We start from the raw sequence: 15,126 nt of genomic DNA, 5'->3' as shown, positions 1-15,126 counted from the left end.
CGGTACTCGGTATTAAAAGAAAAATTTCGTTATAACGAAATAAAGATAATACAGGGTGGGCCATTTAAAGTGGAAGGATTTGTTTTTGCAATAGCAAAGTAAAGAAGTGGAATTTTAAATTTTTTTTTTGAAATTTATTTATTTTGGTCCAAGGAGATTTGTTCTAACTACTTTTTGATTATGATATCTCGTAAATGACCGCCTCTGGCCTTGACCGCAAAATGTGCCCTTTTTTCGGCATTTTCCATCACTTTGCCCAATGTTTCGGCCGATATGGCAGCAATTTCTTGTCGGATATTGTCTTTCAGCGCAGCAAGGGTCCTTGATTTACCAGTGTATACCTTGGATTTTAAATATCCCCATAAAAAAAAGTCAGGAGGCGTCAAATCAGGTGATCTCGGTGGCCAGTCATAATCGCCGTTTTTCGATATTAATCTTCCGGGGAACATTTCGCGCAATAATTTGGTCGTGGCAGCCGCTGTATGGCATGTAGCGCCGTCCTGTTGGAACCAGTAATTGTCCAATTCATTTTCACGAACAAATGGCAATAAAAAATCGGTTATCATTGTCCGATAACGCTCCCCATTCACGGTTACCGTTGCTCCATTTTCGTTTTCAAAGAAGTACGGGCCGATGACTTTATCGGCATAAATGCCACACCACACAGTAACTTTTTGGTCGTAAAGAGGTTGCGTTTCGATGAATTGAGGGTTTTCAGTAGCATAAAACCGACAATTTTGTTTATTCACTCCTCCATTCAAGTTGAAATGCGCCTCATCAGACATTATGATTTTTTGCCAAAAGCCACGTTCATTTTTGGTTATTTCGATGGTCCATTTCGCAAAATCAAGTTGACGTGGTAAGTCAGATGGGTTAAGTTGTTGAGCCAAAATTCAAATGGAACGGAAACATTTTCAAATCAACACGAATTATGCGTCGGAGAGTGGTTCGAGCGATGCCTAACTCTTGCGAACGATGGCGACCTGATGTCGATGGAGTCTCTGCAACACTGGCTCGAACGGCATCAATATTCTCGTAGAAACGTCTTGGTCGTTGTCTGGATAGATGACTGGCATTACCAACACTACCAGACGATATAAAATTGGCATATAATCGACGTGTAGTGTTGTCTCCAGGCGATGTTTTAACTTTATTTTTATTTTTCCACGCACGTTCAGTTAACACAATTGAGAAGTTATTTTGAATGTACAGCTGAACAATTTCAGCGCGTTGTTTAGGTGTGTATTGTTCCATGGTTAAAATTGTACTGAAATGACGCTTCCAACGCGGTATGACATTTGTTAATCTGACATTTCTGTCAAAAGTTATGGGGTTGCCAGATGCTTCCACTTTAAATGGCCCACCCTGTATGATCTTTTTCAAGGGAAATTTAATCCGAAAATTTAAATTTGGAACTTTTATGTTGGTTGTTTCTTGTAATTTCATATCAATGACTGATAATGCATTGTGAATCATTATACACAAGTGTTAAAGTAAAATTGTATATGGTAGCGGTTGTGTTAAAATAACTTGAAATATGAAACGATTTATTTCAATTTCATAAATAAAAACCGACGTGTTTTCTCGCTCCAGAACTGATCTTCTGGTTTGAGCTGTCTGTTCTGTTGTGTTTATTACCCAAGGAAAGTTCATGCAATGAGAAAAATTAGAAAAGTGAAAGAATATCGGAAAAAGAGATTTCCCATATGCTTTACATATCGATAAGATAAAAATTATAAAAGAAAACTACCTTTTCCATTTCAAATATGTTTTCTCTATAATAAGTAACATTTTTTTCTGGTGAGAAAATTGATATTTGTGTTCGATAATGATAATTATTTCAGTTAACATTTTTTTCTTTATTTCATCCATACATAACATCCAGGGCCACGGAGGATAGCTTTCATCATATCTCGTTCCACTTCGGCATTTTCTATCGTGATACGCACCATCCTACGACTAATCTCCATTCTTCTGTCATCATCACTCGGTTGTAAACACTGATGGAGTGACAAACAATACCTAGCATCCGAACATTTTCAGGGCCACCAATTAGCGATGCAATTCTTCAAACATATCCAAAATCAGCATGCAACAGATAGCCCAACGAAATCCTACGTCAACCATGCGGCCATGTCTCGGACAAAACCCTCTTGTGATTTTTTTTTTTATTTTCTTGTTTACCTTGGATAGAATTATATGCACGGTGGGTAGTTACGATTGTTTTCGTATTGGTATTGATGCATTTAATTTGTATTTCGCTGCTACTCTAGACGCTCCTTTTGTTCGATACAATTTGAAGATCACAAATTGGGCCAATCAAAACGTATGATTTAGCGCGTTAAGATAACGCTTGACATTTTACAATTATTCAATTGTTGACGTAAGGCAGTAAGCAGTTGGCAGTAAGATTGGCAATCTGAAAACAGGTCACGTTTTATAGAAAAAAAAATTCTACTCTTGCTGCTGAAGATGAAACTGCCAACCACTACAGAGGTTATGATGCTGATATTGTTATTACTGTCCCGCTGATGCAATGCTGCTGTTGAATGCACTGCTACTGTTGAATGCGCTGACTGATCCTTTTTGATTAGTGCTTGGCTCACGGTTGCATTGATACTGAATGGGGGCGCTTCTTCTTCTTCTTTTCTTTTTCAGTTCATTCATCTCTAGTCCTGAGGAGTGCTCATGTGAAGAATATAAAATTCTACTTCAAACTCCTTCCTACCTGCCTTGAGAAAGACACTTTATTTTCGTTCGACGCTCGTTAGAAAACCGTTTCTGCTCCAAGATCACCAAACGAAACTCAGTTGAAGGGGACATGGGACAGTTAGGACAGTTGCTTATATACCCCACCTTTGTACAAGTGCATCACGAAGGAATGAAAGAAGGCGAGGCTTACGAAGCGAATCTTCTTCAGTGCATTTCTTGGACTGAACAATAGCTGTTATAGCTATAATGCTAAGAAGAAGAATAAAGCTTGCGATGTATGCTCGGTGGATTGCCAGCTTGTGTATTATTCTCGCGAGGGAAAAAAGTGAATCATGAATCAACCATCTTCAGCAAAGCAGATTCTCTAAAAAATCACGGCTCTTTTCAGCATAACTTAAACTTTCTACTAAAGAGTTGTATCAAAAAATTCCGATGCAAAATGATATACGCAGCCATTGTAAGGCGACCATTATGCTAAGAAATCACTGGTCCATTTTCTGACCGATTAAAAAAAACCTTGTACCGAAGACTGGCAACCGTCCCGACGTTCCCCAGATGCGACCAATAGAAAATTTTTGGGTGAACCTAAAACGGAGGATCTACTCCAATAATTTCGTAGCCAGAACGAAGAAGCAGCTGATCGCCAAGTCCACGATACTATTCTTTTCATCGGTTATGGCTAAGGCCGCCCGTCAGGGTGTTGGAGAATTAGATTAGAATTAGAAATTAGGTTGCTTATGATTCGGTAAATGAATAGATTTTCGAAAAGTCCTTTCTAGGGTATATACTTGAACGTCTATACTTCAGAAATATGAAGAAAAAAGACGTTGTTTTTAAAATTTGTAGACTAGAATATCCTCCTAACAGTGAATTCGATATGTTATTCTTCCTAAAATGTTCAACTTTCCTACAACTTTGTCAAACACAATTTGAGTACACCCTTATAGAAACCGATCGCAAATAAAATTGGTCATATGGTAAGCTTGCCACTCAGGATGCATTCAAGGCGTGTTATTTGGCATAGAAATCTCAACTAAGTACTAATAAAAAAAAAGCGCGAGTAATACTACGTTGAGACGGCGAAGTTCCTCTAGGAACGCTAGTGCCATTCAAGAAGAAGAAGAAGATATGGGAATTATGGGAATATTCAGGTATATGTCACATTATGTAAAAGTTTCAAAAAATCGGAGACGGTCGGGGCAGCGGCCGGTTAACCCCTTCCCGTATTATTTAATACGTCAACCATCAAGTGATTTCTCTAGCCTGCTGAGCGTTCTAGCGCCCTATGTTATTTAAGTACCCACGAGTGAGACTCGATGTACGCCAATACAACGCCACCGTTACCGTCCCGTCAACTGGGACTAATTTTGCCGTTGAATGTGTAGCGCACTTAATTTGGAATGGAATTCCTCAATATTCAACTACTACTTTTGAAAATCACTTATTCAGGCGGTTTACTTACCACGAAAACTTAACATTTTGACATAATCCAAGCTTAACTTGGATTGTCTGAAGAGACCAGAACTCATCCAGGTATCTAGTACAGGTATCTGTAAATTACACAAGATGTTATTGGTTGAACAATTTTTTGAACACATGCAAATATATTTTATTTTTCTAAAAAGAGCAGAATCATATTCACACATTGTTTCATTACTTGCATCAGTTGGGTTCAATTAAAACATATGTGGTTTATATGAAGTAATTGTGACAGCTTATTTGCGACTGAAAGCATCGATGTCTCCATTAATATTAATCACGAAGAATGGCGAACGTCATGAATCAAAACAGCCTTTGTTGTGTAACGACGATTGGTATTCCTTAGTTGCACCGCGATATTCATTCCGATTAGTAGGTAATGCTTATGGTAATTAATTCATTTACAGTACCATCGGGAGCTGCGAATTATCGCTGTACAGTAAAGATTTCACGATAGCAACACCTTCCAGAGTGCGCTTTGTGAGTGCATTATGATAATTGCTACTCACGGTATTAAAGAGTTATTCTATCAAACCTTCGAATGCCTTGTCTCCGAGTGCCTTCGGAACACAGCGATTGTGACGAACTTCAACTACAGCTTATCGTAGATTGACATTATTTCTATTCTATCATATTTCCCTCTTTTCGATTTGATTGCAATTTCACAGGTCTGCAGATTTCCGGTGCCATCACAATGGCGTTTGAGGAAGTGAATGAGCTGTACTTAAGTAAGCACGGTCACCAGTTGCAGTTTGAGGTGGCGGAGACGTATGGCGAAGAGGTTACTAGTATAAGGAGAACCGCAGATCTCTGGACAAAAGATGTGATAGGCTATATAGGGCCCCAGGAAACCTGTGTTCACGAGGGCAGGATGGCTGCTGCCTTCAACTTACCAATGATTTCCTATGTAAGTAAGTATATTATGTTTTTTATTCTTTTGCTACTTTTGGTTGCGGAGCAGATGCTTTGAATTGCATTGAATTAAAAATGTTCATTCACATTGCAGTTTTGTACGCACAACGAAACTTCAAATAAGAAGCACTTTCCCACATTCGCCAGAACTAGACCCCCTGATTTGCAAATATGCAAATCGGTCGTTTCACTGTTGCTGGCATACAATTGGACTCAGGCGAGTGAGATCTATTGCATTATGATGTGTGTTTAAAAATGAGACCCTTTTCCCCAACGATTATTATATTCCACAGGTAACTTTTTTCTATCGTGCTTCGGACGACGAGGAGTACGATGCGGTTGCCGAAACCTTAAAAATAACCCTGAAATCCAATGGCGTCCGTATCAGATCGACTCGCACCTGGAGTACAATCTACCACCATGGTTATTCGCCTAATCCTTTCGATCGTCTAGTGGAAGAAACCTTCGTTGACACCAGGAGTAAGTAACTGTTAATCGTCGTAATACAAACTCAATCAGAAACAATTGCGTGGGAAAATAAATCCCATCGGTAGCCCTTCGTCAGTCATGATTGTATAAAGGATTGGCGCTACTTAAACAAGCAACTTCAAATTGACGTTTTTTGATGGATTGTTTTCAATATTGGCTATCCGCAAATAACGCGTGTTCATTGGTCGTATTTATTTTTTCACTAGTATCTTTCGCTCGCCAATCGCTATCATTAATCATCCTGTTGACAGCGCTGTCGTTAGTTGTGTCCTTTTCACATTGGCACGTTTTTTCCCCTTTTCCGCAGTTTATCTGGTGTTGGGTCACCACGACGAGCATATCGGTCTGCTGGTGAGTTTGAAGCGGAAAGAGTTGCTTGCCGGTGGCGAATACTTTGTGGTGGGAGTCGATCTCGAGCAATATGATGCTGCACTGCCAAATAAATACCTGCACGGGCTGCTGCAGACTGAACCCGATAAGGACGCTGTGCAGGCGTTACAACACTACCTCGGAGTCGTTCCGTCGGCTCCCGTCAAGTTTGAGGAGTTCGCTGCTAAGGTGAGAATATGAAACAGCTGTTATTTATTGTTTGGCCCCAAATTGCAACGGGGCCGATCTATAATTTTGCATTGATGCATAAATAAGCACGCGAATCCTTGTATATTTCACTCTCCAGAAGTAAAATAAACACATCTGTTGGAATGATACAAAATGTGCAACGAGCCAGATTGAGGAGAAAATATATAAAATATGAAACGATGACGGAGGTGTTGATGAAGTGAGCTTCGATTTGTGTCTGCTGTGCCCAAATAATGTGTCTGGCTGAAAGGTGACATGGTGATGATGCTACACTTCGCTGATGATGAATACACTTCGAATACACTTCACGGTGGAAACGGAATGAAAAGTATCCGCGATGACAACGGTACGGTGTCGACATCTGGATACGAGATTAGTTTCCCACTAAACTTATCATTATAATATCAAATTATCTTCAGATGAATTTTTTGAATGAGATTATTATACCACACGAAGAAAACAAAGTTTTCCACTCACATTGAATACTAGTTTGATACGAAGAAGTTAATTTTCATTAATGATTTTTTTATTTGAAAAGTGCTCATTCTGCCTGAAAACTCATTATTATCTTCGACACTTCACTAACTTGTAAAACGTAGTTCAATGGCGTGCCGTTTATTTCGTTTCCACCGTGAAGTGTATTCGAGAATCAGGCCCGAAGTGAATTGTATATATTAGGCTGTCAAAAAAGTCCTGCGGTATTTCCGCGAGGTGTCGTTGTAAGCGCGTAGTTCTAGTTGTATTCATTGTATCGAGTCATACTATAGCTTGTTGGAAAGGTATTTTATATATAGGAAAGGCGCTATAATATAGTCCTTGACAGTGTTTTGTTTGGTTAAGTCGTTCGTGAGTTATAGTGTCGCAAATATAGAGCAAAATAAAGAGAAAATCCGACATATTTTACAATACTACTATGACAAAGGCAAAAATGCATCTCAAGCTGCCAATAAAATTTGTGCAGTTTATGGACCCGATACAGTTTCCATTTCCACCGCACAACGATGGTTTCAACGTTTTCGTTCTGGTGTAGAGATCGTCGAAGATGCGCCACGCTCCGGAAGGCATGTCGTCGAAAATTGCGACAAAATCGCTGAATTAGCCGAGAAAGACCGGCATAGTAGCAGTTGTAGCATCGGTCAAGAGCTGGGGATAAGTCATCAAACCGTTATTAACCATTTAAAGAAGCTTGGATTCACAAAGAAGCTCGATGTATGGGTGCCACACATTTACGCAAAAAAACATCTTTGACCGTATCGACGCATGTGAATCGCTGCTGAATCGCAACAAAATCGACCCGTTTCTGAAGCGGATGGTGACAGGTGATGAAAAGTGGGTCACTTACGACAAAGTGAAGCGCAAACGGTCGTGGTCGAAGCCCGCTGAAGCGGCTCAGACGGTGGCCAAGCCCTCATTAACGGCCAGGAAGGTTCTGCTGTGTGTTTGGTGGGATTGTCAAGGAATAATCTATTAAGAGCTGCTTCCCTTTGGCCAACCGCTCAATTCGGACCTGTACTGCCAACAACTGGACCGCTTGAAGGTAGCACTCATGAAGGAGAGGCCATCTTTGATAAACAGAGGCCGCATTGTCTTCCATCAGGACAACGCCAGACCACACACTTCTTTGGTGACGCGCCAGAAGCTCCGGGAGCTCGGATGGGAGGTTCTTTTGCATCCGCCGTATAGTCCGGACCTTGCACCAAGTGACTACCACCTGTTTTTGTCCATGGCGAACGAGCTAGGTAGTCAGAAGTTAGCCACAAAAAAGGCCTGTGAAAATTGGCTATCCGAGTTTTTTGCCAATAAGGAAGCGAGCTTCTATAACAGGGGTATTATGAAGTTGGCATCTCGTTGGGAACAAGTCATCGAACAAAACGGTGCATAAGGACCGTATCGTTAATTATGGGTACGCTCAAAACACAGCTTTATTTCAAATATTGCATTTGTTTTTCAGTTCTGATATCAAAATATTGTATCTTATGAATGAAAGAAAGGAGTAACAGTAAAAAATAATCAAGATTCTGATTTTCGCGCCAATGATCGCACCTGCTTCTTGATGTCCCTCATTAGGTTCTGGACAACCGTCTCATCGACTTGTTTGCTCACATTTATCCAATCCTTTTTGAACTGCTCAAGGTCATCGGCTGCCTTGTCCTTCTTCCGCAGTCGTCCCTTCATCAAAGCCCAAAATTTTTCAATAGGTCTTATTTGCGGACAATTTGGAGGATTCATCTCCTTTTCCACAAAATCGACATTATTCTCGCGATACCAATCCAAGGTCAAACGTGCATAGTGGCATGATGCCAAATCAGGCCAAAATAGTGTCGGACCAGTGTGCTTTCGGATGAGCGGTAACACACGCTTTTGGAGACATTCTTTCCGGTAAATTTCACCATTCATATTCCCGAGAGTGAAGAAAGGAGATGATTTCATGCCACATTGACAAACAGCTTGCCAAACCAGCACTTTCTTACCGAATTTTTCGCAAAAAATTGACTTCTCCGCGTTCGGGACATCTGTTCCTTGCTTTACAGTGTAAAACTGTGCCCCAGGAAGAGTTTTGTAGTCCAGTTTGACGTAGGTTTCATCATCCATGACGATGCACAGTTCGCGTTTGCTTAAAATCCAATCGTAAAGCTTACGGGCACGGGTTTTCACGGAACTTGCCTGAATTTGGCTGCGTTTGGGACATTTTTGCTTTCTATATGCCTTCAGTGAGTTACGTTCTTTGGCACGTTGAACCATACCGATTGATGTTCCACACTTTTTTGCGCAATCCCGTATCGATAATTCCTTTTTTCTTTCAAATTGCCTGCAAATCTTTTTATCCAAGTTTGGCTTGGATGGCCCAGGTTTTCTGCCGCGACCGGGTAGATCCTTCAATGTATTATACATACCAAATCGCTTGATAGCGTTTTGGACCGCATGGACGCTTACTCCTTCCGCCTTCGCCAATTTTCTCATTGATATTCCTGTTTCGGAGCAGTATCTGGTCACAATGGATTTTCGTTTTTCTTCTGTTAGCCCTCTCATGATTGCACTTTTAGGAAAAAACGATCTTTTAACAATGCTAACTGAACGCTAACTGTGTCAACAACAGGAGAAAAATAAACAGCTGTCAAAACAAGCTATAGTATTTTTCAGACGGAGACTCTAAGGCGTACCCATAAATAACGATACGGTCCTTATTTGACTTAAAACAGATGATTGTAACTAATTTTATGAACAAATGAAAATTCAATAAAAATACAGCAGGACTTTTTTGACAGCCTAATATATATTCTTAAAATAACAAAGAAAAATCGAGTTTTCATTTCTTCCCGATATTGTTGCTCACTACTCCTACACACACCAAGATAAAAACATGTACGTAAAATATTCCAATACCTGAAAGTTGTAACTTCAAAATGATGCGCACACCATCGATATGTGTTGATTTTTCACGAAGTTACAGCATGTTAAAAATCACTTAAAATTTCCGACCTCGCACTCTGTTCCTCTAATTTTTTTTGTCGAGTGTATATAAAAGTTTATATTAAAATATCTAATGTTTTTTCATGATAAGAAAACATTGATGCAAGTTTTGTTTATTACCATCATGGTTATTAATGCAAATTAAATGGGAATAATACTTTGCAAAAACACCGTAGAACAGCAAGTAGATCCACTTTAACCATACACCCAACCAGGATCTGTCAGATTTTTTCATCTTCATCAGAGAGCACAGGTTTCGATGCTTTCCTGAATAACAAGGAAGCAAATGACGTCGTCTCGGAATAGGGAATAAGAAGAAAAACCTTCCGCTGAACATCCTTCGGAGTGAAATCCAAGCTTATTTACCAGAAATTGAAAAATATGACCGATCGTGCAAGATGACAGTACATGAAGGGCCTGATCACGAACGTCACTTCCCGGTGAAAACGAAGGGCCTGATTCTCGAATACACTTCGAATACACTTACAACGGTATGGTGTCGACATCAGGATACGAGATTAGTTTCCCACTAAACTTATCATTATAATATCAAATTATCTTCAGATGAATTTTTTGTGTGAGATTATTATATCACATGAAGAAAACAAAGTTTTCCACTCACGTTGAATACCAGTTTAGAAGTTAGACCAAGACAATGGTCCAGAGCTCAAAACATATGAAGTTCGCACATGATTACATTACAATTACTCAAAAATTATTGATAATCTTCCGACATCAATCCTAGTAAAACACTAAGGAAGTTATCTGTTTAGGAAATTTAGAAACCATTAAATTTCTAAAAACAACGATTTTAAAAACCACTTAATGGAAAAATTGATAAATATACCTTCTGAATACACAAAAAAACTCGTATATAAGGCTAATGACAGCTGAAGATAGTTGCAATGAACAAGGGATACCATAATAATGATGGAATTAGGGAATTGGCCTACGCGTTCGAATTCGTGTAGATATTTCAACCAGCGTACGATTATGAGTTTGAATCAATTTTCATACATTAGCAAATACATTCGTCATTTTTAGAGAAATAAAAATCATTATGATGGCAAACCTTTTAACCCTTTCATTACGAGCATCGTCTATAGACGACATTCGCGCGACGAGCTGTGTGTACGCAAATATGGAAAAGTTCATTCGCTCATTTCTCCACTCCTAATTGTAAATCACTCTTGTATCATCTTGGAACAATCATGGCGAAAAGAATGCAGCAAGTAATCGTGAGATTATACGATGAATCTTTTCCCAATCCCCAACCATCTTCTTTCGGGACTGAAAGTGAACATAACAGAACAAAGAGTGGAAAACAACATTCAATGAATGAATACTCCTTTGGAAGGATCGCACGAAACAAAATAACGAGTGAGTCAAAATAGGCTGAATCTGCATGTATGTATGATTTTATTTTCCCTTGTACTCTTTTCCTTGTCAGCATTGAAGTGCACACAGTCACATGAATCCACCTTCACGCTCATCAATAACTTGTGTTAATATGGTTTTTTGCGTTGGCTTAGCTCGTTTCATACTAGAAACAAAAAAATGTCATTGCAATATATCACATGAAACAACTCGATTTCAACTATCTACCTATATTTTACTGCCGCGATCGAAGCTCAATGATTGCTATTTGAATGAAAACCGAATGAATTTACAGAGACACTCGCTGGCTTGAGCAAAAGTTTCCAAATTGATTCTATCACCATCTAACGTCATTTCGAGAGGTCAATGAGGGAATGCAAAATTCTCTGAGAATAGATGAGCGGAATCGAGACAGTATTTTTCCGTTAAAATCGAGAATGAACTCTGCGAAGATGATAGGTGCCTGTGTGTAAGAGCGTCGTCCTTAGACGACATGAAATTCATACTGCTCCTCGATCATACCAGCGCGATGTGCATACTTTTCGGCGCAGTGCTCCGTACAGCGGTAGCACTTCGGCGGAGCACACCGCCGTAATGAAAGGGTTAACTCTCATATGACACTATAACTTTATCTAAATAGAATGTTCCGAAAGCTTGTTTTCGACTTTCAAAAGAAGGAAAAGAGATCTGCATGGTGGAGTACGATTACGGATTTGAGTCAATGTGTAATCGATACGAGTTTGAGTTTGTTGGAAAGCCCCAAGTCTCTAGTTGCTGATACTACCATAAGGCGTTGAAATTATTAAAATTTTTATGTTTTTTAACGATTTTCCTCGAAGAGAAATTATGATCATGGTTTGACCAAAAATGATCTTGGTTTGTCCGGTTTTAGGAATCACCATTTTTAAATGAAAATATTTGAATTATCAGGTAGATGTTGCATTTCTCATTGCTTGAGTTTACTGTCATCATATTGATCCATTCATAATTTAGGCTTTCTTCAGAATATAACCTTTTCTTGGGCATTTTAGAAGTGTTCACCTCAACAAAATCAACACAGAAAAACCTTACTTCTGCTATGCGCAAAGCACACCATAAACAAACATAAACAAACTGCAGCGCTCCAAGCGGTTGCCATAGAAATCATGTGGACAAAACAACATTAGTGAATTGGACAATTCATGATCAGAATTGAGGTCATCGAAATGCGTTACCATTTGTATCGAACTTACATAGCTAAACCGTCAAAGCTATGTAAATTCGATACAAATGGTGTGCAAGCATGATGTTTACAATATTTGTAAGTGTTATAATCCAGAAAAGGTCTGAATACGTGCCAAATAATCATCTGGTGATTGGTTAAAAGTTAGCTCGAATGAGGGGCGCATTGACACCAATAGAAGGTGTATTTTATAATCCTTTAAAACATTTGGATCTGTAAAAATATACTATAAAACTACTATAAATCATGAAAAAGACAATTTTATTTATATGTTTTGAAACATTCGAATACCTTATTCGACACAGGTGTGCTGAATTAGAGCATTCAAATAAAATAAGTAAACAAACCTTTTTAAGTTAAACGGTTTAATTGTGATACTAAATAAAGCTAGAAACTATACTAAAAGCTAGAAAATAATTAGGCAAGTAGCAGTTAGCTGTTATCACGCCTCTCTTTCATTAGTCTAGGGCATTGATAAGACTAAAATAAAATCGTGGGACATATGATGAAGTCGCTAATTGTGGATGATGGAAATCCAACGTACCCCACGATTTTATTTTGAGTTTGAGCCGAAAAATCTCCCAGAGGGGGAATACATTAGATTGAGGGTTTCAAACAAAAAAATTGCTATGAAAAATGTCTTAAAATTGCATGAAACAAAACGCAACACAATTTTTTTTGGGATAATATTAAATTTCGACGTTTGATGTAATTTTAAGACATTTGACATCAAAAAAATATTTTAAAACCCCGATTGCATGTACTCCTTCCTTCTTTCGGTTATGAAAAAACTGACCATTTTCGAAACTGATTTTTTTTCGAAATGCAAATTTTTATTGGCATTAAAGAAGGGTGTGTCACATCAAATTACATCACGGAAAAAACGTTGTAGAAATTAAATTTTTAGGAATTATATCTTCAGCTTTCGCTTATAATCAGATAAGAGTGTATAGATCACGTTGGTCATGCTTCACTGTCAATTTTTCGTAAATTTGGAAAAATGTCGTCGAACGAAAAAGAGCGTCGTGAATTAATCCTGTGCACTCATTTCGAGAATCCGGAGTTGTCACATCGGGACATCGGTAAGATGCTGGGAATCGTCCAATCCACGGTCAGCAGAGTACTAGAACGATACTTCGAGAACCTAACCATCGACCGGAAGGTGAAGAACGGCAAAAATGGATGCTCCGTCAGTGAAAAAGATCACAAGCGCGTAGTTAAGCAGTTTAGACGTGATCCGAGAAGTTCGGTCCGGGATGTCGCCAATAAGCTGAATTTGTCAAGTTCATTCATCCAGTGGACCAAGCAGCGGGAGGGCCTGCGTACATACAAGGTTCAGAAGGCTCCTAACCGCGACGAAAAGCAAAAGATGGTGGGGAAGACGCGAGCCCGGAAGCTGTACACCGAAATGCAGACGAAGCCGCATTGCCTGGTAATGGACGACGGAACCTACGTCAAAGCAGACTTTCGTCAGCTGCCGGGCCTGTTGTTCTTCTCCGCAGAGGACAAATTCAGCGTTCCGGAGGAGATTCGCAAGCAGAAACTATCCAAGTTTGCCAAAAAGTACATGGTGTGGCAAGCGATCTGCTCTTGCGGAAAGCGAAGCGCCCCCTTCGTGATGACCGGCACGGTAAACGGGCAGGTTTACCTTAAGGAGCGCCTACAGAAGCGCTTACTACCATTATTGAAGCAGCACGAGGGCCCGACCATCTTCTGGCCGGATCTCGCTTCGTGCCACTATTCAAAGGACGTGTTGGAGTGGTACGAAGCCAACGGGGTCACCTTCGTGCCAAAGGAAATGAACCCGCCCAACGCGCCGGAGCTTCGCCCAATAGAGAAATAATGGGCGATTATGAAGCAAGTCCTCCGGAAGAACCCAAAAGTTGTCAAATCGGAGGCGGACTTCAAGAGAAAATGTATTTCTGTTCAAAAAACAGGAAGTGGGTTATATCTATGGTATGACCGCAAGGGTGACGTAGGACTATCGTTGATTTAGAGATCATTTGTTTGAAGTTGAATCTGAATTCATTCTGAATGAATGAATATTTGGGGGACTTCGAAAACGAGAGCGTTACGTTGGAGGCACAAGGTTTTATGCATCCAATATTGGATACGGAAATATCCTACTGATGGGGAAGAATAATCTTCAGAAGCTATCCTGTTAATTGCAATTGATTGAAAAATCACAAAACCAAATGTATTTGGTCACAGTTTTACATGGATAGAAAACATTCAAATAAACTCTTTCACATGAATGTATTTTTAAATTCCCAGAGGAACTGGCAGATTATTTTCCGGATCTTTCTCGATGCTGAATGGCATCCAAACGGAAAGAATTCCGTGCGTGTATGTGTGTGTGTAGCGGCTGCTTCGATGGTCACCTTCTCTTCTCCTGAAGGATCGGCTTCTCTGTGCTCCCTCACAGTTTCAAACAAACTGCTTGCGTTTCAGGGCAGATCTCGATCCTTCGCCGTCCAGCACCCTCAGCAACAATGTTGTCTTGTCGATGTCCTCACGAAAAATGAATGCATCTCACCACCAGAATATCGCTTAAGTATGCTTTTTGTACGTGATTGAATCGAGAGAAGGCGTGGTTTACGATGGCAATTTGGAAGGCAAACTAGAGGGGAATGAACTCTCTGAGCTCGGGACTGTCGGCGACTGAGCAATAATCGATTGCGGGCGCATTCAATATTGGATACGGAAATATCCTACTGATGGGGAAGAATAATCTTCAGAAGCTATTCTGTTAATTGCGATTGATTGAAAAATCACAAAACCAAATGTATTTGGTCACAGTGTTACATGGATAGAAAACATTAAAATAAACTCTTTCACATGAATGTAATTTCAAATTCCCAGAGGAACTGGCAGATTATTTTCAG

At 39.7% G+C, this 15,126-nt stretch overlaps 1 protein-coding gene across 8 annotated transcripts in view; it reads left to right on the top strand.

Annotated features, from left to right (window-relative positions):
* Window positions 1–15,126, top strand: part of LOC129767354 (speract receptor) — a 116,000-nt gene that overhangs the window by 78,113 nt on the left and 22,761 nt on the right. For all 8 annotated transcript variants that reach the window (XM_055768128.1, XM_055768132.1, XM_055768130.1 and 5 more), the window contains 4 exons: window positions 4,860–5,098; window positions 5,198–5,320; window positions 5,397–5,583; window positions 5,900–6,150. In XM_055768128.1, the coding sequence (XP_055624103.1) occupies window positions 4,860–5,098; window positions 5,198–5,320; window positions 5,397–5,583; window positions 5,900–6,150 (800 nt within the window). The remainder of the gene's footprint in view (window positions 1–4,859; window positions 5,099–5,197; window positions 5,321–5,396; window positions 5,584–5,899; window positions 6,151–15,126) is intronic.

The sequence above is a fragment of the Toxorhynchites rutilus genome, chromosome 2 (assembly GCF_029784135.1).
Source record: "Toxorhynchites rutilus septentrionalis strain SRP chromosome 2, ASM2978413v1, whole genome shotgun sequence".
NCBI lineage: Eukaryota > Metazoa > Arthropoda > Insecta > Diptera > Culicidae > Toxorhynchites > Toxorhynchites rutilus.
Note: the sequence above shows the minus strand (reverse complement) of the source record. Positions and strands in the feature narration are given on the sequence as shown.